This window comes from Balaenoptera acutorostrata, chromosome 7, assembly GCF_949987535.1.
Source record: "Balaenoptera acutorostrata chromosome 7, mBalAcu1.1, whole genome shotgun sequence".
Taxonomy (NCBI): Eukaryota; Metazoa; Chordata; class Mammalia; order Artiodactyla; family Balaenopteridae; genus Balaenoptera; species Balaenoptera acutorostrata.
In genome coordinates, this window is record NC_080070.1 from 111205087 (window position 1) to 111232849 (window position 27763).

Here is a 27763-nt window from a genome sequence, read left to right on the forward strand (position 1 = left end):
CTTGTGGAGCACGGGCTCTAGGCATGCAGGCTTCAGTAGTTGTGGCACGTGGGCTCAGTAGTTGTGGCTCGAGGGCTCTAGAGTGCAGGCTCAGTAGCTGTGGCGCATGGGCTTAGTTGCTCCGCGGCATGTGGGATCTTCCCAGACCAGGGCTCGAACCCGTGTCCCCTGCACTGGCAGGCGGATTCTCAACCACTGTGCCACCAGGGAAGCCCCTGATTTTTTTTAAAAAAAAATAAAATAGAAGTAGATGGGGTATTCCCATTGGGAGATACATTTTTATTCCTTCCCATCAGTGCACTAACGGTGAGTTTGTTGATGGTGTTCTGACTGCTCTGGCGTCCCAATCCTCTACTAAATCTGTCAACCTGCAGTGACGGTAGTGGCCTGAATAAATGATGCCAACTGCAGGAAAATGGAAATAGTAGGAAGTGTGTTTTGACAGTTTAATTACCCTCCAGGTCAGAGCTGAAACACATACAGTTGTGAGGACAAGCTGTGCCTGCCTCTTCTTGTGGGATGTGAGGGCCCCAGTGTTCATGTGTGTGTTGGCAGAATTTCAGCTGTATAATCTCTACAGACCCTGACAGGTCAGCCTGAAAGGCCAGATACCTAATACAGATACACCTTTCAACTCCCTTCCTCCCCCTCCTCCCAAAGAAGCAGTAAAAGAAGGGCCATCTTTGTGATGGGTAGTCCTTGCAAAAGGAAACACGAAGGGTCAGGGCTTTGGCTCCCTTCCTCGGGCTGACTAGCATGACCAGTCTTTTGTGCATCTTTTAAGAAATAATCCATGATTTTTCTGACATATATATAGATATATAGATATATGGACATCTTTTTAATACTGATAAAAATAACTTTGGATAATGAGGATATAACTTGAGTCATGAATATCTTCAAAGTATATGAAACAGAAACTCAGAATTAAGAGGGAAGTATGATGGAAACTGTCAAGTGTCAATGCATTATTATTAATCTAATCAAAATATAAAAATGAAGGGAGTATTTAAAATAATTTATCAAATTGTACACTACAAAGAAAATCTGAAGAAGTTTGCAAGAGAAGAAATCACAGACCTTGGGGTCTGGACTAGGACACTCTGGGTTCCATTTCTTTTCTTTTTCTTATTTAAATAAATAAATTTAAAAATATTTATTTATTTATTTACTTAGGCTGCGCTGGTTCTTAGTTGCAGCATGCAGGATCTAGTTCCCTGACCAGGGATCGAATCTGGGTCCCCTGCATTGGGAGCGTGGAGTCTTACCCACTGGACCACCAGGGGAGTCCCTGGGTTCAATTTCTAACCTCACATCTCTGTAGCACATCTGGAAAAGTGACTCAGTTTCTCTAAGCCTCAAGCACCTGAACTGTGAGGTAGAGATAAGACTGTCTTAGGGTGATTGCATATGAGTTGATCCAATACAGTGCTTAACACATGGCCTGAGACAACACTGAGTGGATGGCAGTAGTCGCTGCTACTAATATTACTAAACTTGTAGTTTTAAGAAATCTATAAATGAGCAAATTAATCATCTGCACCCACTTGGAAATAAAAGAATCCTCCTCTAAATTACTCATTGAGTAAATGAAGGGTAGGAGTGAGGGAGGACCCTGGGGTCCTGATGTGCTCCCTCACCCTCACTGCAAACCTGCCGCACCCATCTTCCCATTTGGATGAATGGCAGCTCTGGTCTTCTGCCGCTCGGCCAAGTCTCAGAGCCATCTTCACATTTTCTCCCACCTCTGCCTCCACAGCTGCCACCTTTTATTCAGATTATCACAAGTCCTCCTAACTAGTCTTCTTGCTTCCCCCGTCCTCTGCTTCAGTCTACAGTTAAGTCCCCTGCATACGAACCTTCAAGTTGTGAACTTTCAAAGATGCTAACGTGCGTTCACATGTCCAATCACGTAAGTTAGTTCACGTGTCTGGCGTACACTTCACAGGCGTGCATCCTCTACAAGTGGTTGTGCTTTTGTGTACTTTACTGTACAGTACTGTATAGAGTACAGTAGCACAGTATCTTTATTTCAAGCCCAGGATGTCCAGAAGCAAGCGTAAAAGCAGCGGTGATGTAGCTGGTACAGTACTACCCAGACATCACTGGATCGTTTTTTCAAGAGGGTAGATAGAATTGAATCCAGCAAGGAACCAGAACCTGTGCCATCAATGTCAGGCGCGAGTGAAATTGCAGCTTGCCCTCCGTCTCCTATTGCTGACGATCCTTCAGCCCTACCATCTCCCACCTCCTCTCCCTCCTCCAGTCAGTAACTCTTCTTGCCTGTTCACTTGATGCCGGCCCCTGTGCGCCAGCTGTTGTACTGTACTACTGTACTTTTCAAGGTACCGTACTGTAAGATTAAAACTGTTTTCTTTATTTTTTGTGTTTGTTTTTTATGTATTATTTGTGTGAAAAGTATTATAAACTTAGTACGGTACAGTACTATATAGCCGACTGTGTTAGTTGGGTACCTAGGCTAACTTTGTTGGACTTAACGAACAAATTGGACTTACGAATACGCTCTCGGAACGGACTCGTTCGTATGTAGGGGACTTAACGGTATTTCCAGAAAAGCAACCAGAGTAAAAACAGAACTCAGAGCACAGTTCACGTCAGAAGTCCTTACAGCGGCCACAGGCCCTTTCTAAGTCTGCACATTTCCCCCCCTACTGCCCTTCTGTCCCCAGTCACCTCTCCTACTGTTCTCTTGGCCCTCATTCCACTCTTGCTGCACACTGACCTTTTGATTTTCCTCAGACTTCCAGGCTGCCATGTTGCTGACTTCAGTGCTGTGATTCCTTCTGCCCGAAAGGTCCATTCTCCATTTACGGCCACCTCTTCGTGTACACCTGGCTGCTCTGCCATCACCTCCTCCCTCACACACCTGCTCATGTTGGGCTCCTTCATTTCTTCCAGGTGTTTCACCTCTCAGAGACCCTCCCTCTGTAAACAGTGAGAAAATGGACTCCCTTTTCTCCTCTTTGTTTTCTCTTTTTATCTGTTTCCAACATCCCCACTTTATTTTTATCTTTAGCACTACCATTAGTAATATACTACATACTTTGTTTTTATCTTGCTTATTATCTTTCTTAACTGCAAGCCTCATAAGGACTTGAGATTCTCTGTTTTCATCATTGCTGTGTTCTGGGTGCCCATAACAGTACTGGCAAATCGTAAGAATTCAGTGTTTGCTTAATGCACAAGTGAATGACGTATCAATGAAAAATTAATACAAAAACATGCAATGTAAGTGAACTGACATTTAAAGGTAAATTCATAGCCTTATTCTTTGTTAAAAGTTTAAAATAAGAAAGCGAATTAGCTGACCTCTCCTTAAAAGAGGTTCAGAAATTAATAAAATAAACTCACAGAAAGCAGTAAGAAGTACATAATAAAAAATAAAAATTAATTACAGGAAAAAGAAAAATTGATTTGCAGATCTAAAAGTTAGTGCTTGGTAAAAGGCAATAAAAGTAAATGATATTGCCAATATATATCCAGAAAAAACTATAATTGGAAAAGATACATGCACCCCTATGTTCATAGCAGGACTATTTACAATAGCCAAGACCTGGAAGCAACCTAATGTCCATCAACAGATGAATAAATAAGGAAGATGTGGTACATATACACAATGGAATATTACTCAGCCATAAAAAGAATGAAATGATGCCATTTGCAGCAACATGGATGGACTTATCATATTAAGTGAAGCAAGTCAGAAAGAGAAAGACAAATACCATATGATATCACTTACATGTAGACTCTAAAATATGACACAAGTGAACTTATCTACAAAACAGAAACAGGCTCACAGCCATAGAGAACAGACTTGTGGTTTCCAAGGGGGAAAAGGGTGGGAGAGGGATGGAGTGGGAGTTTGGGATTTCCAGATGCAAACTATTATGTATAGAATGGATAAACAACAAGGTCCTACTGTACAGCACAGGGAACTATATTCAATATCCTGTAATAAAGCATAATGGAAAAGAATATAAAAAAGAATATATATATATATATATATGTCACTTTGCTGTACAGCAGAAATTAACACAACATTGTAAATCAACTATACTTCAATAAAGTAAATTTTAAATAAAGTAAATGACATTGCCAATCCCATCCCTGATAAATCTAATTAGTAAAGCTGGAGAAAGAAAAAATAAAATCATAAATTGAAACATTACATATCCAGAGGAGATTAAAAATTACAAAGAAGTACTCCTGAAATGGAAAATTTTGGTAAGATAGGAAAGTATACATTACCAAAGATTCATTAGAATATTGAAAATTTCAGTGGTCCACAAAGCAAGCAGGAGTTTGAGGAAGTTTTCAAAGAGTTAGCTTTCAGAATGGCTCCAAATTCATATGGTATCTTTGAAACTTTTAAGAAGCAGTTCATGTCAATGCTTATGAATTACTACAAGTATAGAAAATTATGGAAATCTACCTAATTTGTTTTGTAAAGCTAGTGTAACTTGTAAGACTAGTGTAACCAAAATAAAATTATATTAGATCACGTTTAATGATCATAAATACAAACATCTTGGGAAACTGAATTAAACAGTGTGTCCGCTCGGGTGGGGCTCTTCTCAGTCGACGCACCTTGGCCGAATCTAGGGCTCCTTCTCAAATCGCACGAAGACTGTCAAGGAGGAAGAGACGATGGCTGCAAGGAGTGGAATGACTTCAAGTCTCTGGAGAAGGACGCTGTGGCCGGGTTAAGAGCGCAGCCCGGGGCGGGTGGGGGAGCGGGGGGCGCCTGGGTCGTGACAGCCCTTAGCCAAGCCCTTCGTGCTCGGACGGTGCTCAGAATGTAGGTCCATCACGTCACCAGCCCTCTCTGGTTTTGCCCGTCCCTCTTTAGCCGGAACTTCTTCCCCCATTTCATCACCCCGTTGTGAGACACATGTCATAGTGGAAAGAGCCTGGGCTTTCCAGTACACTACTGGGTTCAAATTCCAGTGCCTCCGTATAGTAGCTGCGTGACCTTGGCAAGTTGTGTCTTCCTGAGCCTCGGTGTCTTCAGGAAAGTGGATGCAATACCAATACCCCTGCTGTCCGCACTGCGCCCTCCACATAGGATAGAGATGCAATGCAGACGGCCGTTAGAGACACTTAACACCTGAGGGGACAGCGGGGCAGCATTGTGGCTGCACTTCTCCTGATCCTTCCCTCTCTGTCTCCCGGAGAAACAGTCGTCCTCCAACTCCAGCTTCTTCACAGACGCTCTGCCTTTTCTTTCTCTAACTAAACCATCTACCGTAAGCCTTCAGAATTGAAGGGCTAGTTCTCTTCTCCCACATTCCGCCCCTGCTAAGTTAGGGAGATGGTGCTGGTGTCCCCTTGGCTCCTGGCCATCACTTCTGTATCCTTACAGTCCCGGCTACTTTGAACCCGATACCAGTTGGCTCTGCCGCTCTTTGTCACCATTTTGCTACTGTCTGTGAGCATCTCTTCTTTGGGGACTTTGGAATCTGTCTGCTTAAATCACCGCCCACCAGTGGCACGCGGTACAGAGGCTGCCTGTGTGCGCGCCCGGTCCCCCTTCCCACGCAGGGAACTGTGGGTCCCTGTGCCGCTGCTTAAGGCCACTGCCTGTACCGCTCCTCTCTGCCCAAGTGACAGAACGTGCTGGGTGCCCTCCTGTGTACCAGGCTCTTTGCTAGACAGTGGGGTTCAAATGTGGAACCAGGCTTATAAGGTCCCTGCCATCATTGAGCTTATATTCTCTGTAGAAATCCTCTCTCTTTCCTGTATTTCTGTCCCTAACGCTATAAACGCACTCAAGCATTTCCCATCCTTAAAAATACTTCTGCCGTAAAAACATACAATGGGGAAAACACAGTCTCTTCAGTAAGTGGTGCTGGGAAAAATAGACATCTACATGTAAAAGAATGAAATTAGAATATTTTCTCATACCATATACAAAAATAAACTCAAAATGGATTAAAGACCTAAACGTAAGCCCTGAAACATAAAACTCCTAGGAGAGAACATAAAGCAGAACACTCTTTGACATAAATCATAGCAGTATTTTTTTGCATCTGTCTCCTAAGGCAAAGGAAACAAAAGCAAAAATAAACACATGGGACTACATCAAACTAAAAAGCTTAACAGGGAAGGAAACCATCATCAAAACAAAAAGGGAACCTTCTGAATGGGAGAAAATATTTGCAAATCATATATAAGGGGTTAATATCCAAAATATATAAAGAACTCATGCAACTCAACAACAAAAAACCAAAACAACCTGATTAAAAAATGGGCAGAAGACCTGAATAGACATTTCTCCAAAGAAGATATCCAGATGGCCAATATGCACGTGAAAAGATGCTCAACATAACTAATCACCAGGGAAATGCAAGTCAAAGTCACACAGAGATATCACCTCACACCTGTCAGAATGGCTAATGTCAAAAAGTTAGCAAGGATGTGGAGAAAAGAGAACCTTGTGCACTGTTGGTGGGAATATAAGTTGGTGCAGCCACAATGGAAAACAGCATGGAGGTTCCTCAAAAAACTAAAAATAGAACTAATAGAAATAAAATGATCCTGCAATTCTACTCCTGGGTAAACATCCAAAGAAAATGAAAACACTAATTTGAAAAGTACATGCCACCCAGTATTCTTAGCAGCTCTATGTACAGTAGCCAAAATATGGAAGTAAATTAAGTGTCCATCAACAGATGAATGGATAAGAAGACCTGGTGTATATGTGTGTGTGTATATATGTATATACTGCATTACACACACACACACAATGGACTCAGCCATAAAAAAGAATAAAATTTTGCCATTTGTAACAATGTGGATGGACCTGGAGGGTATTATGCTAAGTGAACTAAGTCAGACAGAGAAAGACAAATACTGTCTGTTATCACTTATATGTGGGATCTAAAAAATACAACAAATGAATATAACAAAGCAGACTCACAGACATAGAGAGCAAACTAGTGGTTACCAGTGGGGAGAGGGAAGGATGGAGGGGCAAGATAGGTGTAGGAGATTAAGAGGTATAAACTGCTATGTCTAAAATAATAAACAAGGATATATTGTACAGCCCAGGGAAATATAGCCATTATTTTGTAATAACTTTAAATGGAGTATAATCTATAAAAATTTTGAATCACTGTGTTGTACACCTGAAACTAATATAATCTTGTAAATCAACTGTACCTTAATTTAAAGCAGTTTTTTTCTGTTTGTTTTGTCTTGTTTTGGCTGCGTTGGGTCTTCGTTGCTGTGCACAGGCTTTCTCTAGTTGTGGCGAGTGGGGGCTACTCTTCGTTGCAGTGCGCAGGCTTCTCATTGCGGTGGCTTCTCTTGTTGTGGAGCACGGGCTCTAGGCACGTGCGCTTCAGTAGTTGTGGCGCACAGGCTCAGTTGTTGTGGCTCGCGAGCTCTAGAGCACAGGCTCAGTAGTTGTGGCGAGCAGGGGCTACTCTTCGTTGCAGTGCGCAGGCTTCTCATTGCGGTGGCTTCTCTTGTTGTGGAGCACGGGCTCTAGGCACGTGCGCTTCAGTAGTTGTGGTGCGCAGGCTCAGTTGTTGTGGCTCGCGGGCTCTAGAGCACAGGCTCAGTAGTTGTGGCGCACGGGCTTAGTTGCTCCGTGGCATGTGGGATCCTCCTGGACCAGGGATCAAACCTGTGTCTCCTGCATTGGCAGGTGGATTCTTAACCACTGCGCCACCAGGGAAGTCCCTTCAAGCAGTTTTTTAAAGAATAAAAAAACAAAACAAAACACGTCTGCCCTTGTCGTGCATCCCTTTAGCCACCACCTCTCCCCTCTGGTCTTCACCCCTTACCCTGGAGCAGCTGTTTGCCCCGGCAGCTGGGCTTCTGTGCCAGCCATGGTGCTGAAACTGTTGGCCAGAAATCCCGAATGTCCTGTGGGCTGAGAAGGCGCGGTGCTGCCCTGTCCCCCCTGCTGCCCGGTGACACAGCTCCCGCCTCGCTGCTTCACTCCTTCCTCCCGTTCTCCTTTCATTCTTCGCCGCCGCCTACGCCTCCTGTGTTTCTCCTGGTTTGAGTGCTGGTCTTGTCTGCGCTGCTCTCCCCAGCCGTCCTCTGGCCCTTCCACACACTCTTCCTGGGAGGTTTCGGCCAAGGCCACGTCTCTGCTGCCACTTCCACAAAGAAGGCCCCCAGAGCTGCCTGGGCTCCCGCGGGCCCTGCCCTTTTCCTCTGTCCCCTCTCTCACCTGGTGGGCCCCTTATCAACACCAGAAGCCGGGCCTTTCCTACGTAGGCCTCTCCTCCTCCCCACGCGCTGCACACTGAGCTGGTCCCGGGTCCTTGGATACACCTCCTGAACCCCTCTCTCATCCTCTCCTCCCCATTTCTTCTTTCATATTCAGAGGCTTCCATTGTGTCTTTCCCGGACTACTACATTAGCCTCTTTTTTTTCATCTTTAACTTTTTATTTGTATAAAATATAAAGGGATTCAGAGATAAATAAGATATAATCTCTGCCCTTGAGAAGTGCACGGTCCTGGCTGGTCATGGGCTTGTATACAAACATGTCTTGTAAACGAGCACGTCTCCTGGCAGCAGGCAAGATGCACCAATAGAAGCAGGTGCGGCCATGTGTTTCTGTCCTGTACTCTGTCCTTCAGCACGCTTGTAGATTTCCAAGACATCCTGCACACCTTGGTGGGCATCTTTCCAGGAATCTGACCTTTATTCAGTTAAACTGTGGCAGAGGAAGATTTGCACAAAAAAAGACCCTACGCAATACACACACAGAGACGACCTCTCTGGTGCCCAAGTGTCTCCTGGGTTGAATGAGGCCTAACTCAGATACACCTGATTTCACTCGTGAACTTAGCCCAGCCCACATAAAACCCGGAGCCCACAGTTTCTCTTCTTGATTCTTTAATTATTTAGTCAGTATCCTGTCATGTTATCAACATGATCAGAAAAAGCAGATCTAGGAAATAGGCTCCAAAACAGCAGCTCAGGTGTTTCTACTGTTAAAATGAGAGTCAGGGCTAGGTTTGGGGCAGGGTGACCAGTATTTTCCCTCTTGTCACCGTCTGTGCCCTCTGGACCCCCGTGCCCTGCACCCTGGCCCGCAGCAGGGCTCAGCCCGCGTCCTGCAGCCTCTCCCTGAGACAAGAGCATCCTGACCTGCAGCATCCGGGGCAGGGGGAGTCCACAGACATGTCAGCCCAGCCCGCTGGCATCCGCCCCGTAGCTCGTCGCCTTATCTGGGAATTGGGTTCACCTGGGTGACAGGTAATCTGCCCTGATTAAACGTTAATCCAGCAGGTGGGAGTGGAGCTGATACTTCAGCAAACTGTTTTCAGAAAGTGTGTGGAGGTGCCGGTGATGATTCTGGCCGAGATTCGGGAACACAGGGTCCCCTTTTCAGTTCTCTCTGAGTTGACTTACCTTTCTACGCCCAGGCGTTTTAGGCTCTCAGGGACACTCGGCCCTCTCTGATGGTAATTTTTTGGTGCACCTCCCCAAGGTGTTGGCAGAGCTGCCCTGGTGTGTCACTCGGCTGCAGCGTTGGTCCCTGCCGCACGTGATCCCGCTCATGTCCCTCCATCACTCAGACACCCTCTCAGGTTGTGGTGCTTTCTGGCTGTCTGCATCCGGGAGAGGAGAAGCTCCAGGAGGCCGGGGTGGGCATGTCGCCTTTGCTCGTTTCCTGACCCCAGGTGCCCTGCTGTGTCTGGGCCCTGGCTGTGATGGGCTGTGGGTTTTTTCTGCTGTTCTCACATCTGCTTGCCTGTCTTTCAGGAGCCCAGCAGCTGGGGCTGCCGTTTTACACCGACCCTGGAGGACCAGGGATGAATCCTGCTGGGAACCCTGTGGCAATGGCTTTCCAGGTCCAACCCAACTCACCCCAGGGAAGCATGGCCTACCCACCGCCCCCTTCCTACTGCAACACGCCACCGCCCCCATATGAACAGGTGGTGAAGGCCAAGTAGCCGGGAGCTGCCTGGCACCTGCCCGTGCAACTGGCCGGGGAGGCCGGAGAGGCTGTCACTCGCCCTCCCTGTCTCCATCACCGTTCACGTCCAGGAATGGTCTTCTGAGCCACTAAGGGCAAACTCCTTTTTGATATCTTCAAAGCAAGCACAGCTTCCTTTCAAGTTTTCCTTGGAGGACCAGGATTTGAATTCACCCCGTGTCTCCTCTGTTGCTTCTGTTTCCAATGTAATCTGTGCTCTGGCCGAGTGGAGAGTGCCGAGGGTTGACCCCCTAGGGTGGCGTGCCCAGACCCTCAGGGGAGAGACCCCGGCGGAAGGTGAGGCAGGGCGCGTGCAGGTGAGTACGCGTGAATGCGAGGAGGGGCCCGGGCCGCCCGGAAGGCCCCGCACACGGCAGGCAGCCCGTCTGAAACGAGGCACCACCACAGGGCCAGCTGTGTGAGCCCCTCGCCCGTCAGTCTTCCTCTTCAAAAGGCTCTCAGAGAAACAGGCGTTGGCGGCGCAGCCTCGGAGCCCTCTCTTCTCCATCCCCTTCCTGAAGACCAGAGCTGCCCTCTGCACAGCCAGGGCTGGGAGAGCCCTGGGCACGGCCTGCACCTCAAGGAGATGAGGATCCGGAATCAGGCCAAGCTGATGTCTATAGTTATCTGAAAGTCACTGAGCAAAGTTATTTAAGTTCATGGGAAATTGCCCCCTGCCTCAAACCGGACATTGCATTTGATGAGCTCTTGGTCCGACTTGGGGAGAAAAACGTTCACGCCCTTTTCAGCGTGTCCTGTGGAAGGTGGTGTGGAGTCCTGTCCTGAGGTCAGACGCGGAGTCCTTCCTGGACGTCGGCAGCTCTCTGGCCTGCGGTCACGGCCAGGCGCCTCTGCCCCTCCCCTGAGGTAGCTGTGACGGCGCGTTGCGAGGGACACTTTCAAAGCAGAGAGGCACCTCGGCTGGGAAGGCACATCAGCCCCTGGAGAGAGGTGTCCCAGCAGGACGCAGTCGGTGGCTTGAGCCTGGGCTGGGCAGGCCGGGGCCCTGGCTGACTGATCTCGGCAGGTGTACGCCAGGCTCCGAAGACGAGGAGCTTGCCAAGAAAAAGACGGGAACACAAAGCCCCAGGACTGCAGAGAGAGCTCTTCAAAAAGGACCGAATAGATTTCACTGAGGAGTTCATCAAAATTAGAATAAAGAAGATCTGGTTGGAAACGCAAACCCTGGCTCAGAAACCTCTCTGGCCCTGGGATCACAGGTAGTCCTGGGTTGTTAGGGGGCCGGAGTCCTGCTCCTCTGCGTAGTGAGTAATGCCCACGATCGTGTATTTAAACCCAGAGTGAGACCTGACAGGTCACGTACAGGAAGGGCAAAGCCGCGTAGCCAAGACATGTAGATCCCTGTATGTGTAGCGGTGGGGTGGAGTGCTTATGTTTGAAATGAACTAAACAGAGCCTCTTGAGTTGTCACTCGTTGAACCTGAGCATCAGGGCATCTCACCGGAGTGGTTGCTGAGGGTTTTCGTCCCCTAGCCCTAGTCTCCGTGTCCCTGCTCTGCCGGGACACGTCTGTGGCGTAGGAGTGAGGAATCAGGATGGGGCCACAATGACTTACCTTTCCTAAGGATGGGGACTCTGGGAGCCTCCCCGGGACTTCCACAGGACGCTCTTGGAGCCAGATGAACACCTTGGAAGCAGTCTGTGAACACGGATGCTGCTGCCGGTGTCTTTGACCACCGAGTGTGACCTCTGAACTCCTGTGCCCAACTTCAGTACCTCCCCGCACTCAAGTCCTTGACTCGAACGCGACAACAAAGCGCAGCATTTGCTGTTGACAACCCAGGACAGCTGCATGGGTCCAAAAGGCCCTCCTCCTCCAGGTCGTTCGTTCTGCACTTTCAGGCCCAGTCTCTCCCTTTACTGTTCTGATGAGGAAGCGCCCCGCGAGCTGCCCCTGGACTTGGGCTGGGTGCAGCTCAGTAGCCACCCAAATGTCCGTGACGAAATTTTGTTTATCTTTTTGATAGCAAATGATCTTGAGACTGAACGATTTAGGTAGCACTCAACAATTTTATATTCACGTTTGTGTGAGATACATTTTGTTTTCCCTTGAACCGGGGTGAGAACCCACTACTGTGGGCACTGACACTGTGTGTAGAAATTCCACTCGCAGTGACACCTCCTGCCCATTCTGTTTCCCCCTGTGCTGTCAGTGGGCAGTGCCCATCGCTTGGAGCCAGTCCAGCTCCCGGTGTGTGAAATTCCATAGAGTTCCGTAGAGTGTGTGGCCAGGAGTGAGCTGGGAGCAGATCGGTGCATGCTTTTCCTCTTGTAACACTTGGCTCAGTTCTCTTTTTTGTTCTTTTGATAGGGTCATGTTTCCTATGTATGCAAAATAAAAATAAATTTGGGTGTGTGCTTTGACTGTTTTGCTGGGGAGTGGGAAAGAGGGGAGAGATGAAGTTTCTAAAGAAGGATGCACAGTGGGCTCTCAGTTCAGCTGGGTGGGGTGGAGTGGGTGATGCATGCACCCGATCTCAGGAGAACTGGAAATTAGATGCTATCCAAGAAGATAAGGAACTTTAGTTTCACCAACACATTTAAAATATCTAGCTAAGGAAAAAATTATCGGAATAGAAAGACAGAAGCATTAATTATGTGGACTCACAGCTAATACTGATATTAGTTATCTGGGGGTCTGAGTGTGCTTTGCATAGGTAGGGGAGCCTTGATTTTAAAATCCAACTCTAGGGCTTCCCTGGTGGCTCAGTGGTTAAGAATCCGCCTGCCAATGCAGGGGACAGGGGTTTGAGCCCTGGTCCGGGAAGATCCCACATGCCACGGAGCTACTAAGCCCATGTGTCACAACTACTGAGCCCTCATGCTGCAACTACTGAAGCCTGTGTGCCTACAGCCCATGCTTCACAACAAAGAGAAGCCACTGCAATGAGAAGCCCGCGCACCACAAAGAAGAGCAGCCCCCGCTCGCCGCAACTAGAGAAAGCCCGCACGCAACAACGAAGACCCAACGCAGCCAAAAATAAATAAATAAATTTATTAAAAAAAAAAAAAAGAATCCAACCCTTTGGTCAGAAACTGTATCTCTCTCACAGATCTATAGCTGCTACAGTTAGGCTGTATTTTAGATGAATCACTAACTGAGATAATGTTTATAAAGAAGTGTTTTATAGTTTACTATCTTAAAACAGGACAGGAAATAAGGTAGAAGAGGCCAGACAGCCTGCTGGTGGGGAACTCAGAGCTGATTTACACGCCTCACTGGACGAGCCGCTGGCCATCAGCTTCCCCCAGTGAAGCGGGAGCAGGGTCATTTACACATCAGAGGTCATGACTGGAGATGGCAAACACAGTATTCACTCTTGTCTGTCCCTTCCAAATTTCACTGAACTCCAAAAAGTCCATAATAGTTATCAAGGCAAAAAAGTGCAAGATCAGAAATTGTAATTTCTGAAATAGAAGGTGGCAGGTGGGATTGACAGATGAAGAAAACAGATCTGAGAAGATGGGAGCCGACAACGTGCAGAGAAGTTTCAATGACTCAAATGATCTCCAATCTCAGTTTCCTCAACTGCAAAATCACATTATGGTCACTCAACAAATGTGAGTAATCCTCTGTTCTCCCTCATTCCTCTTTTCCCTGCGCAAGCGGAATTGAAGCCGAGGGGGAGAGAGAGAGTTCCCACCCCGTCCTTTGCCCATCAGGAGATGAGCTCCGTGGTGTGAGGGGAGCAAATTCCCGTTGAATACATCCAGGATGTGAAGATGGAAGCCGAAGGGGTCCCATACGCTGCCACTGCCCCCCACGTCAGCTTACCGTCTTGAGATGTTGGCTGTGGGCTGATCAGCAGTGGGTGTTGAGCCCGCCAGAGCTGGGAAGGAGAAACCTCGGGCAACCATCTTTTTTCCCCACCATTTACGCTGAATGAGGTCTGTGCGTGCCCCAGAACCAGCCATGGTTATAAGCAATCCGTCCTGTTACTTGGGTGTCTCTCCTGCCATTCCCTGACGCCCCCACAGCTTTTTGTTCCAATGCTCCTGCCTCGGCTGTGCCGCGGTGTCCAGGGTGGATCCTGCTCAAAGCCTTCCTAAAATCGGTGTGGTTGGTGCAGGGACGATTACTGACACCTCCCGCCCCCCGGTAGAGCTGGGTTCTGTTGCATCTCCCGTTCTGACTCCAGGCACCAAGGTCTGGCTTTGCTTCTGGGAGGAAAGGCTCCTGGTCCCCAGGGTGTAATGAAGGTGGAGGAGGGCCCGTGGTCTCAAGGGTAGCAGGAATGCAGGGGGCGCTGCTTTTTCTTCCTCTCTGGACTCAAAAATAACAAACAGTCCTGAAAGCCCTGAGTCATATTTGCCACAGACCGGTGCTCACTGTACGGGGACAGGAGACCGTGTACCTTTGTGTGTACAGAGTGTTTGCCTTTGAAAAGTGCCTGGTCACAGCCCTTACAAACAATAATGATCCCTCATGTTTTTGAGGAAGAAAGGAATTTTTCATCTTGCTTTAAAGTTTATAAGGAGAAATGCTTTTAGATGTATGTTCTGGACCAGGACTGTCCATTAAAAAGATATCAGCTAAGTATGTTATACTAAATTTTCATTAGTTACATCAAAAAAGATGAAATTTATTTTAATAATATTTAACCCAATGTATCAAAATATTATTTCAACATGTAGCAGTGTAAAATATATTAACAAGAAATGTTACATTCTTTTTTCCATACTGTCTTCCAAACCCAGTGTGGATTTTATATTCACCAGCACGGTGAACTTGAGGCAGCTGCATCTCAAGTGCACCGCAACTCCACCGCCAGTGGCTGCTTTATTGGACAGTGTGAGGCAAGTGCATAAGAAAATACTCCGCTCCTATGTTCTGGCCGGTCAGTCACCACAAAATCCAGTGAGGTTAAAAGGAAGTTAATTATGAAAAGGTTGAAGGTAAAGTTCAACCTCAGGTGATATAGTCTACAGTTTTTAGGGACCCAACACATTCTCTAAATTAAACGTCTGATGTTGTAGATTCTGTAACAAAACTCAGAGTCTTAAGGTTACAAGTCAACAGTCTTGGGAGGTATGGGGCGAATTCTTCCTGAGCTTCTGGGGAGCGTGAGGGGTGCTGCCCCCATTGCAGCTCAGCCTTTCATTCCAGTCCCCAAAGGCACTGCTAAGGAACACCCAGGTGGCGAGGCCGCAGGTCCAGCGGGACCTGGAGAGCACGCCCAGCTCACGTGCTCAGGTCTGGTAGATGGCGCTAGGACTAGCCCTGGGGTCTTCTGCCCCAAATGTCCCCCAGCCACCACCTGTCACTCCTTTGTGCTCACCAAGTTCTCCAAGGAAACAGAAATCCTGGAAGGAGTGAGTTGCTATCAAGCAAGGGAAGGGAGGGAAAGGCAGCAGTTGGCTTCTTCATGCCTGTCATGGTCAGGAGGAAGTTAGCAGCGTGCCGCCGTGTGGGTGCAGAAGAGATGCGGATACAGATTGCAGAAGTCGTGTCCTCTCACCAGAGCCCTTGTCCTCCCAAACCTGCTAACCACTCGTGCCCTTGAATGAGTTTCTCCCCTCAGAGGTGACAAGGTGGTACTCACAGGCAGCTAGGACCTTTCTCACCCGAGTCTAGGACTGGGCCCTAGCATGCAGGTACAGGAGTTGGGTGGGTGGAGGGGTGAGGGGGACAGAAAGAAGGTGACAGGATCTACCGAGGGCAGAGTCTGGTGGGCGGGAGGCCTCCTGTCTCCAGGACCCCGCAGCCTGCTCTCCACGCCCCTTCCCTGCGCTCCCCTGGGGAGATGTGAAGCCCGGTCCCTCCTTCCAGGTGGCCCGTCCACTCGCAGAGATGGCGGTGGAGCGGGGAGGGTCCGTGTGGCTCGCCCTCAAGTACCAAAAGGCCCCAGTGCCCGGCATGTGTAGTTCGGTTCTGGGGAGCCCTGGGAAGGCATGTGCGCGCCTAGCTCAGGTCGGTGCCCGGCCAGCCGTGTCCCCCAGAACCTGGGGAGGACGCTCTGGGCGCGCTGACCTTGGAGACCGGCTCCCTCCTCCCACCTTCTGCCCTTGCTGTCGCCGTCCTGTCCTCGTCGCCCTGGGTTGTGGTGAGGGCCCGGGCTTAGCGCTCGCGGTGGAGCCGGATGGGCACGGAGGGACCATACGCGCACATGGACGGGCGTTCCGGACGCCCTGCCTCGGAGTCGCCCTGACGACTAGGGGCACGGGACGTCCTGGTGCCCCGTTTCCCCAGCTGGAAAGTGGGGCTACGGAGGCGCCCAGGGTGTGGTGCGAGTTGGGCAGCCAACGATGCACGCGCCACCCTGCGATGAGCCCGGGACCGGGGACCGCGGCTTCTGCGCCCAGATCGCCCGCCCAGAGAGGGGACTGGGGACCGGAGACCAGGTTGGGGCGCGGCGGCCCCGGGGAGGCTCCAGGAGGGGACCCTGCTTAGCCCTTGGCAAAGTCCCTGCTGATATTTTTTTACTCAAGACCAAACCCATGCCTTTATTTTTAATCTAAAATGTAGACCGTACAGGAAAGCACAAAGCAAAAGGTAAATAGAAATCACCTGCGACCCCAGTATCCCGAGACTGCAGCTGGGCGTGTTTGCACCGCTTTCTAGGTCCCTTGCTCTGACGACACATGTGCACCGCGGGATCCTTCGTAGCCCGCTTTTCTCTAGCATTTTTCCTGGCACTTAAATAGTCTTCTTCCCTGCAATGATTAAACAGCGCCCTACTATACGGCTGCTCCGCAGTTGATTTAACCCACACACTCTGATCTAATTTTTGGGTCGTTTCATTTTTAAACAACAAAGTATTCTACACACTCAGAATAATGAGAGTAACTTTTGCCTAAGGCGTATGGTGGATGCCGGCTAGCCGCTCGGGAGCGCGCGGCGAGGGGCCGGGCCGGGGGTGGATGAGGACGCAGGGGACCCGAGTCGCCCTGAACTCCCGCCGGGGCTCGATGCGCTCCCTCCCGCGCCAGCCCGGACCCCGGGCCGCGGACGCCTAGCCCCGGACGACTGTGCGGGCCGAGATCGCCTGCAAACCCCCAGGACGGCGGCTGCCGCGAAAAACCAGGCTTTCTTGTGACGCCCCTCAGTTTGTTGGCGTTAAGTGCGGATGACGCGGAGCGGATGTACGCACGTGAACACACAAGCCCGCTTAGGACACAGACGGCGGCGCCCCGCGCATCTGCTCCATTGCGCCTCCTACCACCGCCCACGTTTTACGTTTACAATCCCCCTGCTTTTCTTCCTGATTTTACCACGTATGTGTTTTGTTTCACTTTCCACTTCATGGTATTAATGTATTTCTCCAACTTGCTTTTTTTGCAAAAATTGTTGCTAATTTTTCCGTTATGAACACTGCTGTGCTGAGCGAGCTTGTGACCATTTTTAATGTTCATCCACATTGATTTCCTCAGAATAAAATCTTAGACTTAAATTGCTGGGTCGAAGCATCTGTACATTTTTTCGGGCTTTCGGCAGATATTCCCACTAGGAAGATTGTGCTGACGTGTCCCACCAGGCTTCGCAGGCACTGCGTATGATCAACGGTCCATGCATAGCTGCCCACTTGAGGAGGAGCCGGAAGCCCCATTTTTGTTCAATTTGTATCATTTATTACATGAATCTCTTACCAACTGTGAGAAACACCTTCTCGAAAGGTGTGTGGTTGTCAAGACCAAGGCTGGCAAGACTAAGCTCTCATGGAAAAGGGAAGGTTGGGGAGAAAACATGAAATAGAGCATATATTAAATATATTTATGAAATATTTATGATATATAAACATAGCACTGAATATATATAGCATTAAGCATATAGATAACATGAAATGTAGCTTTAATATATATTACGAGTGGAGTAAATAAAACTTCTCTAAGCTGTCCACCTGCAAATACCTATGGCAGTCTTCTCCTGAACGTCCTTCCTCAGTTTATTGTTCGGGTGGCGGCATCACGGCCTGGGGCAGCCTGTCCCCTGTTCTCTGAGGACACACGCATCCTACCTCTTGAAGTGTTTGAACCAGCCAGACCTGGCAGCATCAGAGCCCTCATTTTCATTCTTCAGTGAGGACACTACTCACCACGGGCTCTGGCGCCAAAGCATCGCTGCCACTTAACGCACTGGGTAGCCCCCGGTGAGGGATTCTGCACCCTGAGCGTCAGCTACCTCAACTGAACCGTGAGGACAGCAACACCTCCATTGTTGCTTGGTTTATTCCAACCCCCATTCCCTTCCCTATTTCTTCTATAGAAGCCAGAAGAGCCACACGTTTTCTTTGCAACAGGGGCACAGTCTTGGCCAATGATAGATACTACATAAGTCTACTGTGGGCCTCTGGGAAAGATTTCACTTTTGTCATAAATGAGACTGGAGTTGCTGGCACCGCCACATGCAGGTTCATCCTGCTTTCAACATTGATGTGATATCTGGAGCTGCAGCAGCTACCTTGTGACCATGATGGAAAGGCCAAGATGATCACAGAGATACCGGCTTTCATAGGGTTGAACAAATTCTAGGTTTCTTATTCCCTGAAAAAATAAATTCCTGTTAGAGATTTTCTGTAAGTAACCTTCCTTGTGGGGTGGTTGTGAGAATCACGTGAAGTAATTTTTTTAAGGACTAAATACAGTACCTAATGCTGATACTCAATAAAAGGTATTTTATGATTTTTAGTAGTGTGATCTCAGTTGCCACAGGGTATTTTCACCTCTGATATATGAATAGCCAGGAGTAAGAAGATGCTTGTCGAAGGTGATTCTCTGCTTCCAATTAGCATCAGTGACCTTGGGCAAGTGTTGAACCTCTATGGGCCTCAGTTTCCTCAGCTGCTTATAAAATAATATCAAACTTCCCTCTCAGCTCTAAAATTCTTTGATTTTATTTTCTTTTCCCTAGAAATCTTTCCATCACAGGATGTAGCATCCCGACTGACGACCAGAGAAGGATGTGGAGGGCGTGTGATATTCCTAGTGCAGTTTACAAGTCCCTCAGGGCACCCTGGGACTCCTAACCAGGCCTCTGCATGTGAAGTACAGAGTACAGAATACCACCTAAGAAACAGTCTTGCCAAAAATGTCCAACCAGGATATAACAGCATCTGGAGCAGTGTTATCCGACAGAAATTTTCATGATGATGGAAATGCTTACACTGTCTAGTACAGTAGCCACGGGCTAAATGTGGATACTGGGCACTTGAAATGAGGCTAGGATACATATAGCTGATTCACTTTGTTATACAGCAGAAACTAACACAACATTGTAAAGCAATTATAGTCCAATAAAGATGTTTTAAAAAAAAAATGAGGCTAGGGAGATGCAGGAACTGGATTTTAAAATTTAAGTTAATCTTCATTAAACTAATTTACATTCAGATACTCATCGGTGGCTAGTGGTTACCATATTGGACAGTGTAGCTCCAGAGTCCAAACCTAACCTTCAAGTTACAGGAAGTGGGAGATGGCAGGACAAGTTTCTGTGGGGAAAGAATCAGACAAACTCATGGGGGAGGTTTATAAGACAACAGTCCTGGTGTCTTCAGAAAGTTGATGTCGTTAAATACAAAACAAAAAAGCAGGCGAGTGTCCTAGGTTATGAAAAGATTAACAAAATATAAAGCAGGAACCTAGATTGGATCCCGATGGAAAACAACAACAATATAGACTTAAAGCACTCCTGAGTCCGTCAGGGCACTGGACATGGCCTGGATGCAGCGTAATATTACAGAATCATTGTTAGTTTTCTCAGGTGTGACACTGGTATTGTGATTATGCAGCACATTATTATTTTTATTCAATTTTATTTTTTAATAAATTTATTTTTGGCTGTGTTGGGTCTTCATTGCTGCGCGCGGGCTTTTCTCTGGTTGCGGTGAGCGGGGGCTACTCTTCGTTGCGGTGCGCGGGCTTCTCATTGCAGTGGCTTCTCTTGTTGCGGAGCACAGGCCCTAGAGCACACAGGTTTCAGTAGTTGCAGCACACGGGCTCAGTAGTTGTGGCTCGTGGGCTGTAGAGTGCAGGCTCAGTAGTTGTAGCACACGGGCTTAGTTACTCTGCAGTGTGTGGGATCTTCCCGGACCAGGGATTGAACCTGTGTCCCCTGCATTGGCAGGCGGATTATTAACCACTGAGCCACCAGGGAAATCCCTACATTTTTTTAAAAAGCTCCCATTGGATCACATTGGTTTACAAACATGCTGTTATTTTTCTGAAAAAAAAAGTTTTTTCTTGATCTTATTTCTCTTACCAACTATGGCCCCATTCCTTTCCTCTCTTTTGCCCCATTTCTTTCCTCTCTTTTGAAAGGCCAGCTCCTAGCCTTTCTCTCACTTACCAGGGTCACGTGAAACAGCCGGTCACTCCTCTGCACACGTACAACTTCCTCACTGGCCGCCAGGGAAACAGACCTCTACCCAGTGACTGCTTCTTCTCAACCTCCTTTGATGGAGCAAACTCCTCCCGATTCTTGGCGTTACGTGGCCAAGGCTCGGCCTCAGCTCCTTCCTTCCCTATTCCCTTTCCCCTCACTTTCTGGGTGAGCTCTCCCAGCTCATAGCTGTAAATAATCAATATGCAAATGACTCCAAAGTGACAGTTCCCTCCCAGATTTCTTTCCAAACTCCAGCCATCCCGGTCACCCCAGACTCCACATGCCCTGGTCCCCCTGACTGGCCTCTTCCACATCTCAGCTGCTCGCGACGCCCCTTCCAAGGCCAACTCTGCTCTCTCGTGCTCTGCACTGGCCGTCAGGAATCCTACTGGCTCTAGGACACCACTAGAGGCCGACCATTCTCGCCAAGCCCACATCATCTCTCTCCTGCACCAGCCTTCTGGTTTCCCTACGTCCACCAGGCATTCTCTCAGGATGTCCCCTTCGACGCATAAATCAGATAATGTCCTTCCTTTGCTCAAACCCTCCAGTGGCTCTGTACTTCACCCAGAGTAAAAGCCAAACTCCTCTGAATGGCCTTCCAGGCCCGGGCCTTCCTCCCTCCTCCCCCCGCCTGCTCATTCACTCTGCTCTTGAACAGGGCATGGCCTCTGTCAGGGGCTCTTTCCACAGATACTCATCTGGACAACTCCTTTAATTTCTTCAAGTCTTGGCTCAAATGTCACTGTCTCTAGTCTTACTCTGACCATTCTGTTTAAAACAGTAATTGTGTTCTCTCCACCGTCAGTCCCTCTTATTTTGTTTTATTCTATCTTTTTTTTCCATATTATTTATTACCTTATAGGAGAAAGTTTCTCCTTATAGGAGAAAATTTGCCTATTTAGCCTTATTGTTTGTCTCTCGCTGCTATACCACAAACTCTACAAGATAAGACTTTTTGACTGTTTTGATCACAGATGGATTCCAAGTGCCTAGAATAATGTGTGGCATTGAATAAGCCCTTCATGACTATGTGTTGAATAAATTAACATCCTCAAAGAGATAAGATATTGCAACAAGAAATATGAAGAGGATATACACAAAAGATACCCTGAGAACAAGAAAAACTCCTGGAACTAAACACACAATGGAAGGATTCAAAAATAAAGTTGAAATCTCTTGTAAAGCAAAAAGGTGGAGGGGAAAAAAACATTAAGAAATAAGTCAAGAAAATTTCCTAGAATTGAAACACACGAGTTCCCAGATTGGAAGGGCCTACCAAGAACCCAGGACTACATCGACAGATGAATGGATAAAGCAGATGTGGCACATATATACCATGGAATATTACTCAGTCATAAAAAGAAATGAAATTGAGTTATTTGTAGAGAGGTGGATGGACCTAGAGACTGTCATACAGAGTGAAGTAAGTCAGAAAAAGAAACAAATACCATGTGCTAACACATATATATGGAATCTAAAAAAAAAAAAAATGGTTCTGAAGGACCTAGGGGCAGGACAGGAATAAAGATGCAGACGTAGAGAACAGACTTGAGGACACAGGGAGGGGGAAGGGTCAGCTGGGAAGAAGTGAGAGAGTGGCATGGACATACAGACACTACCAAATGTAAAACAGATAGCTAGTGGGAAGCAGCCGCATAGCACAGGGAGATCAGCTCGGTGCTTTGTGACCACCTAGAGGGGTGGGATAGGGAGGGTGGGAGGGAGACGCAAGAGGAAGGAGATACGGGGATGTATGTGTATGTATAGGTGATTCACTGTGTTATAAAGCAGAAACTAACACACCATTGTAAAGCAATTATACTCCAATAAAGATGTTAAAAAAAAAAAGAACCCAGGACTAGGCTCATTATCATGACAGAGAAAAAACTGTACAATTTGCAAAGTGATCACATCAAAACACAAGATCTGAGCACAAAGAAACAAGAATCAGGGCTTCCCTGGTGGCGCAGTGGTTTAGAATCTGCCTGCCAATGCAGGGGACACGGGTTCGAGCCCTGGTCTGGGAAGATCCCACATGCTGCAGAGCAACTAGGCCCGTGAGCCACAACTACTGAGCCTGTGCGTCTGGAGCCTGTGCTCCGCAACAAGAGAGGCCGCGATAGTGAGAGGCCCGCGCACCACGATGAAGAGTGGTCCCCACTTGCCACAACTAGAGAAAGCCCTCGCACAGAAACGAAGACCCAACACAGCCATAAATAAATAAATTAATTAATTAAAAAAAAAAAAAGAAACAAGAATCACGGTGGCTCTGAGGTTCTCGGAGGTAACGCTGGAAGCTAGAAGTCAGTATGATGCCTTGAAATTTCAGGAGGAAAGTGACTTCCAGTTCAGAATTCTCTGAACAATCTATGATTCAAGTGTCAGGGCAGAACAGTGACACCCTTCAGGCAGGCAAGTTCTCAGAACTTTCAGTTCCGCTGCAGGGAGCATGGTCCTTCTTGCTACTGGAGAGCCTCTGGGGGCAGGACCGTCCTGTTCATTACCCGCCTCTTCGTTCCCAGCAGCCAAGCATGAAGCGTTGGATAACTTCCCTATGGCCTCTGTGACGAAATGGTTTGAAAAGCTGGCTTCCTCAGTTCTTGGGACCGTGGGGGACATTTATATGATTATGGGTGGATATGGGATTACGCTGCTTGCTACGTGTTTTATTCTCTCATGAACAATACTTTAAGGAGGGCGTAAGGTCCCTGTTAACATGTGACCAGCACTGCATCTGATGATCTTATGAAAGCCACAAGAATCTACCTGGTACAGAAGCCGGAAGATCTCCAGGGGCATTAAACAAAGAACAGGCCAGAGGACGGAGAGCCCAGCCTCTCTGAACTTTTAGATTTTGTGTAAGCCTGCAACTGTGGCTTGGTTCCTCCTTGCCCCTGTGGCAGACTCTTCCCCTTGAAGGACCTTGGTGCGGCTGGGCACACACACGCCCACGATGGCCGAAAGCTCGGGGCTGCCAGGCAGAGCAGTGGTACGCGATGGTGGTGTGGCTTGGGATTTTGGAGCTGGCAGACCTGGGTTTTCATTTCATTACTCAGGAGAGTGAGCCCGTTTCTTCACACAAAAGCACTACATGCACACCTTCAACTCCCCCATCACAGAGCACTTTCACATGCTAGATGCCTTCTCCATTTGTTATTCCATTTTAATTCTCCCACTAACCAAATAAGGTGGTCCTGATGACACAGAAAAACTGTAGGAAATTGCTTATCCAAGTTCACACAGGTTGGTCCCGTCTCTGCTCCGGATGTCCCCTCCACAGGCTCCTTGACGACAGGGACCAGCCTCACGCCGGAGGTCACCACGCTGTAAGGCCCAACTGGTCACACTTCCCGTGGTGCCCTGCCATTACCAGGAAGTGCGCGCCCGGAGGCTTGCTGCGCCGCCCGCGTTGCAGAGGAGCCGTCCGAGGTCCCGGCAGCGGAGGGCCTGCCCTGAGCCTGAGCGCGGGGCTGCTGCCCTCCGCGGGCGTCCGTCAAGGGCAGCGTGAGCCGCAGGAGGACGGTGATCGGCACGTCACTCTCAGCACCGAGCACAAGGCCTGGCACGCTGCAGGTGTGCAACAAGCAGCCGCTGGATGGAGGACCTGAGCAAACTGGAGAGGGACGTGGGGGCAGTGGCAGCTTGTGAGGCCGACTGGACGTCATTATAGCCTCAGTCAGCTAGCAACCTAACTCCGGGGAGCAGGGGCCTTGAAGGAGCCCGCGGCCTCCCTCTGATCAGGAAAAGCGATGATGCAGCACAGCCTTCCAGGGCCACCGGCCAGTTTGACAGAAGGCTGACAGGCACTGGGGGTGACCGTCAGGTTGGAATGGACACCTGGCTCCCCTCCAGAAAACAGGATGTGGAAAAATTGAGTCGTGAAAAGAAAGGGCCCTTGAAGCTTAGCAGAGACTGGGAAGGAGTAAAGACAGTCTGTAAAAACGTTTGGGGGACCTGGACCTCACACCTGGGTCCTGTTTTTGTGAATTTAGCAAATGAAGTACTAGCGGTTAAGACCGCCTTATGAAGTTAAGAGTAGTATGGAATTGCACCGAATGGTTCGAGGGACCCAGGAGGGCAGGGGTACAGATGACAGGGCCTCTCTGGGGTTTCAATTTCTCACCTTCTGTGCTGGGCACGTAGGGGAAGAGGTACTGAGAACAAGTCAGAAGTATGGCCACTGGCAAGAACTGTTGGGTCTGAAGCCTGACCGTCCCTCACTCCGGCTGTGACCCTGGGCAAGGCTGCCAGCTTTCTCATTCGTAAGACGGTGATGAGAAGAGCGCCCACCGCCGTGCACGCTGTGACCCCAGCCGCGCTGTGGCCATGCAGGGTGACTGTGCGCGTAAAGGCCTGTCACACGGGCAAGCTCAAGACAGGCTTCTCTGGGTACTGCCCAGGGCTCGGAGGCCCTTGGGATGAAGAGAGAAAGCCGTCATTCTAGTGAAGCACCTGGGACGCCGTAACATGAGCAACGGCCACGTTTTCCGTGAGGAAGGCCATCTGCAGAACGGTGGCCGAGGCTTCTAACCTTCGCTCTCAAAGGCACACAGAGGTGAGAACAGACGAAGACCCCGCAAGTGTCACAACAAAACCATGTTTTTACTAAGTACCGAACCAGGGAACCCCACACACTTTCTGTGGACATCAATGTTTTCTCTTTCATATTTTAAAATGGCATTGTGCATACACATTATTTTAAACACTTAGACACATCTTGGATACACAAACAAACGTAAGAAATCACTGTGAGATGCTCTGAGATCCGAAATCGCACTCATCAGAACCACTAAACCAGCTCTGGGACTCCTCTGCCCCGCTGCCTCCGGGGACGGAGAGCCGGACCCAGCACTGTGCAGCTGCCTGCGTCGTGACCCAGGAGGCGGGTTAACGTGGGGTCACAGACTGCGCCTCTGTTGACATCCGGCGGGTAAGTGGGAAGGGTCAACCCAGCTGGCTTCTCAAAAAGACGCTGCAAATACAATCTCCTCCATTTACCTCACAAGCGCTCCATCTGCCCTCAGCGCGCGAGTCAGAAACAAGCCGAACGCACGTGGCGCGATGCCCAGGTATCACGAAGGGTCACCCTCACCGCTTCCGGTCAGGAGACACGTGGCCAGGACCAGGGCCTCCACGAGCTGCCCCCTCTTGCTGAGTGGGGTGAAGCCTGTGCAGCCCCACCGGCCTCCCCTGAGAACTGAGACGGCTCGGGTAACACTTTGTGCCGAAGCCCCGCGGGCTGCCGCTGGGCTCCGGCCGAGGTGGCCGCGGTGCAGCTGGGCTGACCTGTGACGCCAGGGGAGCTCTTGGGACAACCAGCCCCTCCGCTCAGTCCCGTCCCGCCAGCAGGTGCCGGGGAACCGGGCTGCCTGAGACGCGTATGAGCAAATCCACAACGCTGAGGATTTATAGCCGTGGAAGTCATCAGCCTGACTTGAAAAGAAGAGCCGTGACTGAGACTCACGAGGCATCGTTGAGAAACCGAAGGGCACGTGTCAGGGGGCAGCCCCACCACCAGGGCTCAGCAGCAGCCTAGGAGCTGCAGAGAATTACACGCATGTGAAGGAATCCGTCTTCTACATGGACATCCTTTCACCTTTATGAAAGGAGTGGAAACGAGGGCTGATAAACATTTGACAATCCCTTGTAGATAAGGACCAGACCATCAGAGAGACCTAGCTTGTCTTTTATGATCTGGCCTTAGCTCATAAGATGAGAAGTCTGTAGAAAGTCCTAGACCACTCACACCATGACAGCAAAACTCTTCTAAAAACAGATTTACAGGGTAAAATTACTGAGGGTACGCTAAGCCAAATTAATGCCCAGTTTTAAAATAAAAAATGTCAGACAGACAGTATCGTAATTTTCTTGGTTAGAAGACTGTTTTCCATATGCATAAATGCAGACTAGTACTTTATGCTTAATACGTTTCATCAAAGGTGAGACTTTTATCACCCAAATAGTAGACAAAAATAAGGACTAAATTCATTCCAAATCTGTACTTTGATAACTTACCAAATTTTGGAATAAGTTTAATTGGAGGGACACGGGAAGAGATGAGTATCTTCCTGCTTATTACGCATCTGGAATTGTATCCACTGTATTTACAACACTAAGTTATAATGTTGATAGAACTGAGGTGCAGCCTATTTTAATAATATACACTGAATCTAGACTTGCCAACCCTCAGTCACTGCTACACGATTTACAATGTGGCCACGAAAACGGTTCCCTTGAATGGCCCTGGTGTCATGAGTCCACTCCCCAGGGCACGAGCTGCCCTGGATTGTGAGGAGGGTCCGGAACTTCACACAAAGAGCCTGAGAATGGGAGCCCCAGCAGAGCTGCAATGCACCCCCTTTGGCTTCTTAAAAACACTGAGGTGAGCACAAAACACAAAGAGGGAGCATTCGACTACCTGGTGGAAAGGCTCACCACCCCCTACTCCAGCAAACCCCCTCTACCTGTTCTATTTCTTTTCATTTCTGGAGTGGTCTTTCTCGCATGCTGATCTGAAAGGTACCCACAGAAAATGCTGGAAAGTCTTACCACTGGGACATCGCTGCGGAGAATCTTCTGCTACATAGGAGACACCACCTGCCTATTTCCTCTTTGTCAGTACAGAAAACACCCCACTTTAAATATTATGTACAGAGAAGAGGCTGCCACGTGCCCTCATGCACAGCCAGCTCGGGCTCATGGACAGAGAAGGGCTTCCGTTTAGAACAACGTACACCTACAGACAGCAAACGCCAAGAGACATGCACACACTACAGAGAACTGGACACGAGGAATTCACACTTTACACCAGTGAGGGGACACTGTTACAGAACGCGGATGGGATGCTCTGTCAGCACACTCTGACACAGGGGGTCTGGGAGGGTGTCTGCTTCTCCTTTTTCTCCCTCTTTCAGGATTCACACTTGGTTCTGTGTCAGGCACTAAGCAACCCGGTGGCTTCTGGTCCAGCTGGATCTCTCAGTAGTCTTTTTGAACCTCTGTATCCGTCTGTGGAGAGCCGAGTTCAAATGCTGGAAACCGTGATGCCTCCGGGGCCAGGATGTCAGAGAGGAAGTGAACAGTGCCAGCCATACCTGCAATGCAAAACGCGGTCCTTCGTGAGAAAGGGTGCGCGGCGGGGTCCAGAACCAAGTGACCTCTGATCACTGCCTTTACTAGGGCTGTAAGGATGTGGGAAAAGGTGGGGAGGACTTTGAAAATAACTTCACACACACAAAAAGGAAATCTTCGCATTAGCACCCAGCAGGTAATACCAGTTTTCTTCATTATCTTAATTTTAAAAATTGGTTTCTGAGCTTTAATCTTGTATCTTGACACTTTAAGATGATTTCACAGGAGTGCTAACAAAAAAGTTAAGGGCGCTGCTATTGTGATATTCCAACATATAAACTTCCTCTCAGAGCCTTTACGTTTTTATTCCAAATGGAAGGTTGC

The 27763-nt window shown here is 48.7% G+C and overlaps 2 protein-coding genes across 7 annotated transcripts in view; one reads left to right on the forward strand and one right to left on the reverse strand.

The window, feature by feature from the left end:
• Nucleotides 1–12344, forward strand: part of VOPP1 (VOPP1 WW domain binding protein) — a 132214-nt gene extending 119870 nt beyond the window's left edge. For all 6 annotated transcript variants that reach the window (XM_057550003.1, XM_057550004.1, XM_057550002.1 and 3 more), the window contains one exon: nucleotides 9753–12344. In XM_057550003.1, coding sequence (XP_057405986.1) covers nucleotides 9753–9943 — 191 coding nt within the window. In that variant the 3' untranslated portion in view covers nucleotides 9944–12344. The remainder of the gene's footprint in view (nucleotides 1–9752) is intronic.
• Nucleotides 12345–24889: 12545 nt separating this feature from the next.
• Nucleotides 24890–27763, reverse strand: part of LANCL2 (LanC like glutathione S-transferase 2) — a 65029-nt gene continuing 62155 nt past the window's right edge. The window contains exon 9 of the mRNA XM_007187665.2: nucleotides 24890–27402. Within this exon, the coding sequence (XP_007187727.2) occupies nucleotides 27287–27402 (116 nt within the window). The 3' untranslated portion in view covers nucleotides 24890–27286. The remainder of the gene's footprint in view (nucleotides 27403–27763) is intronic.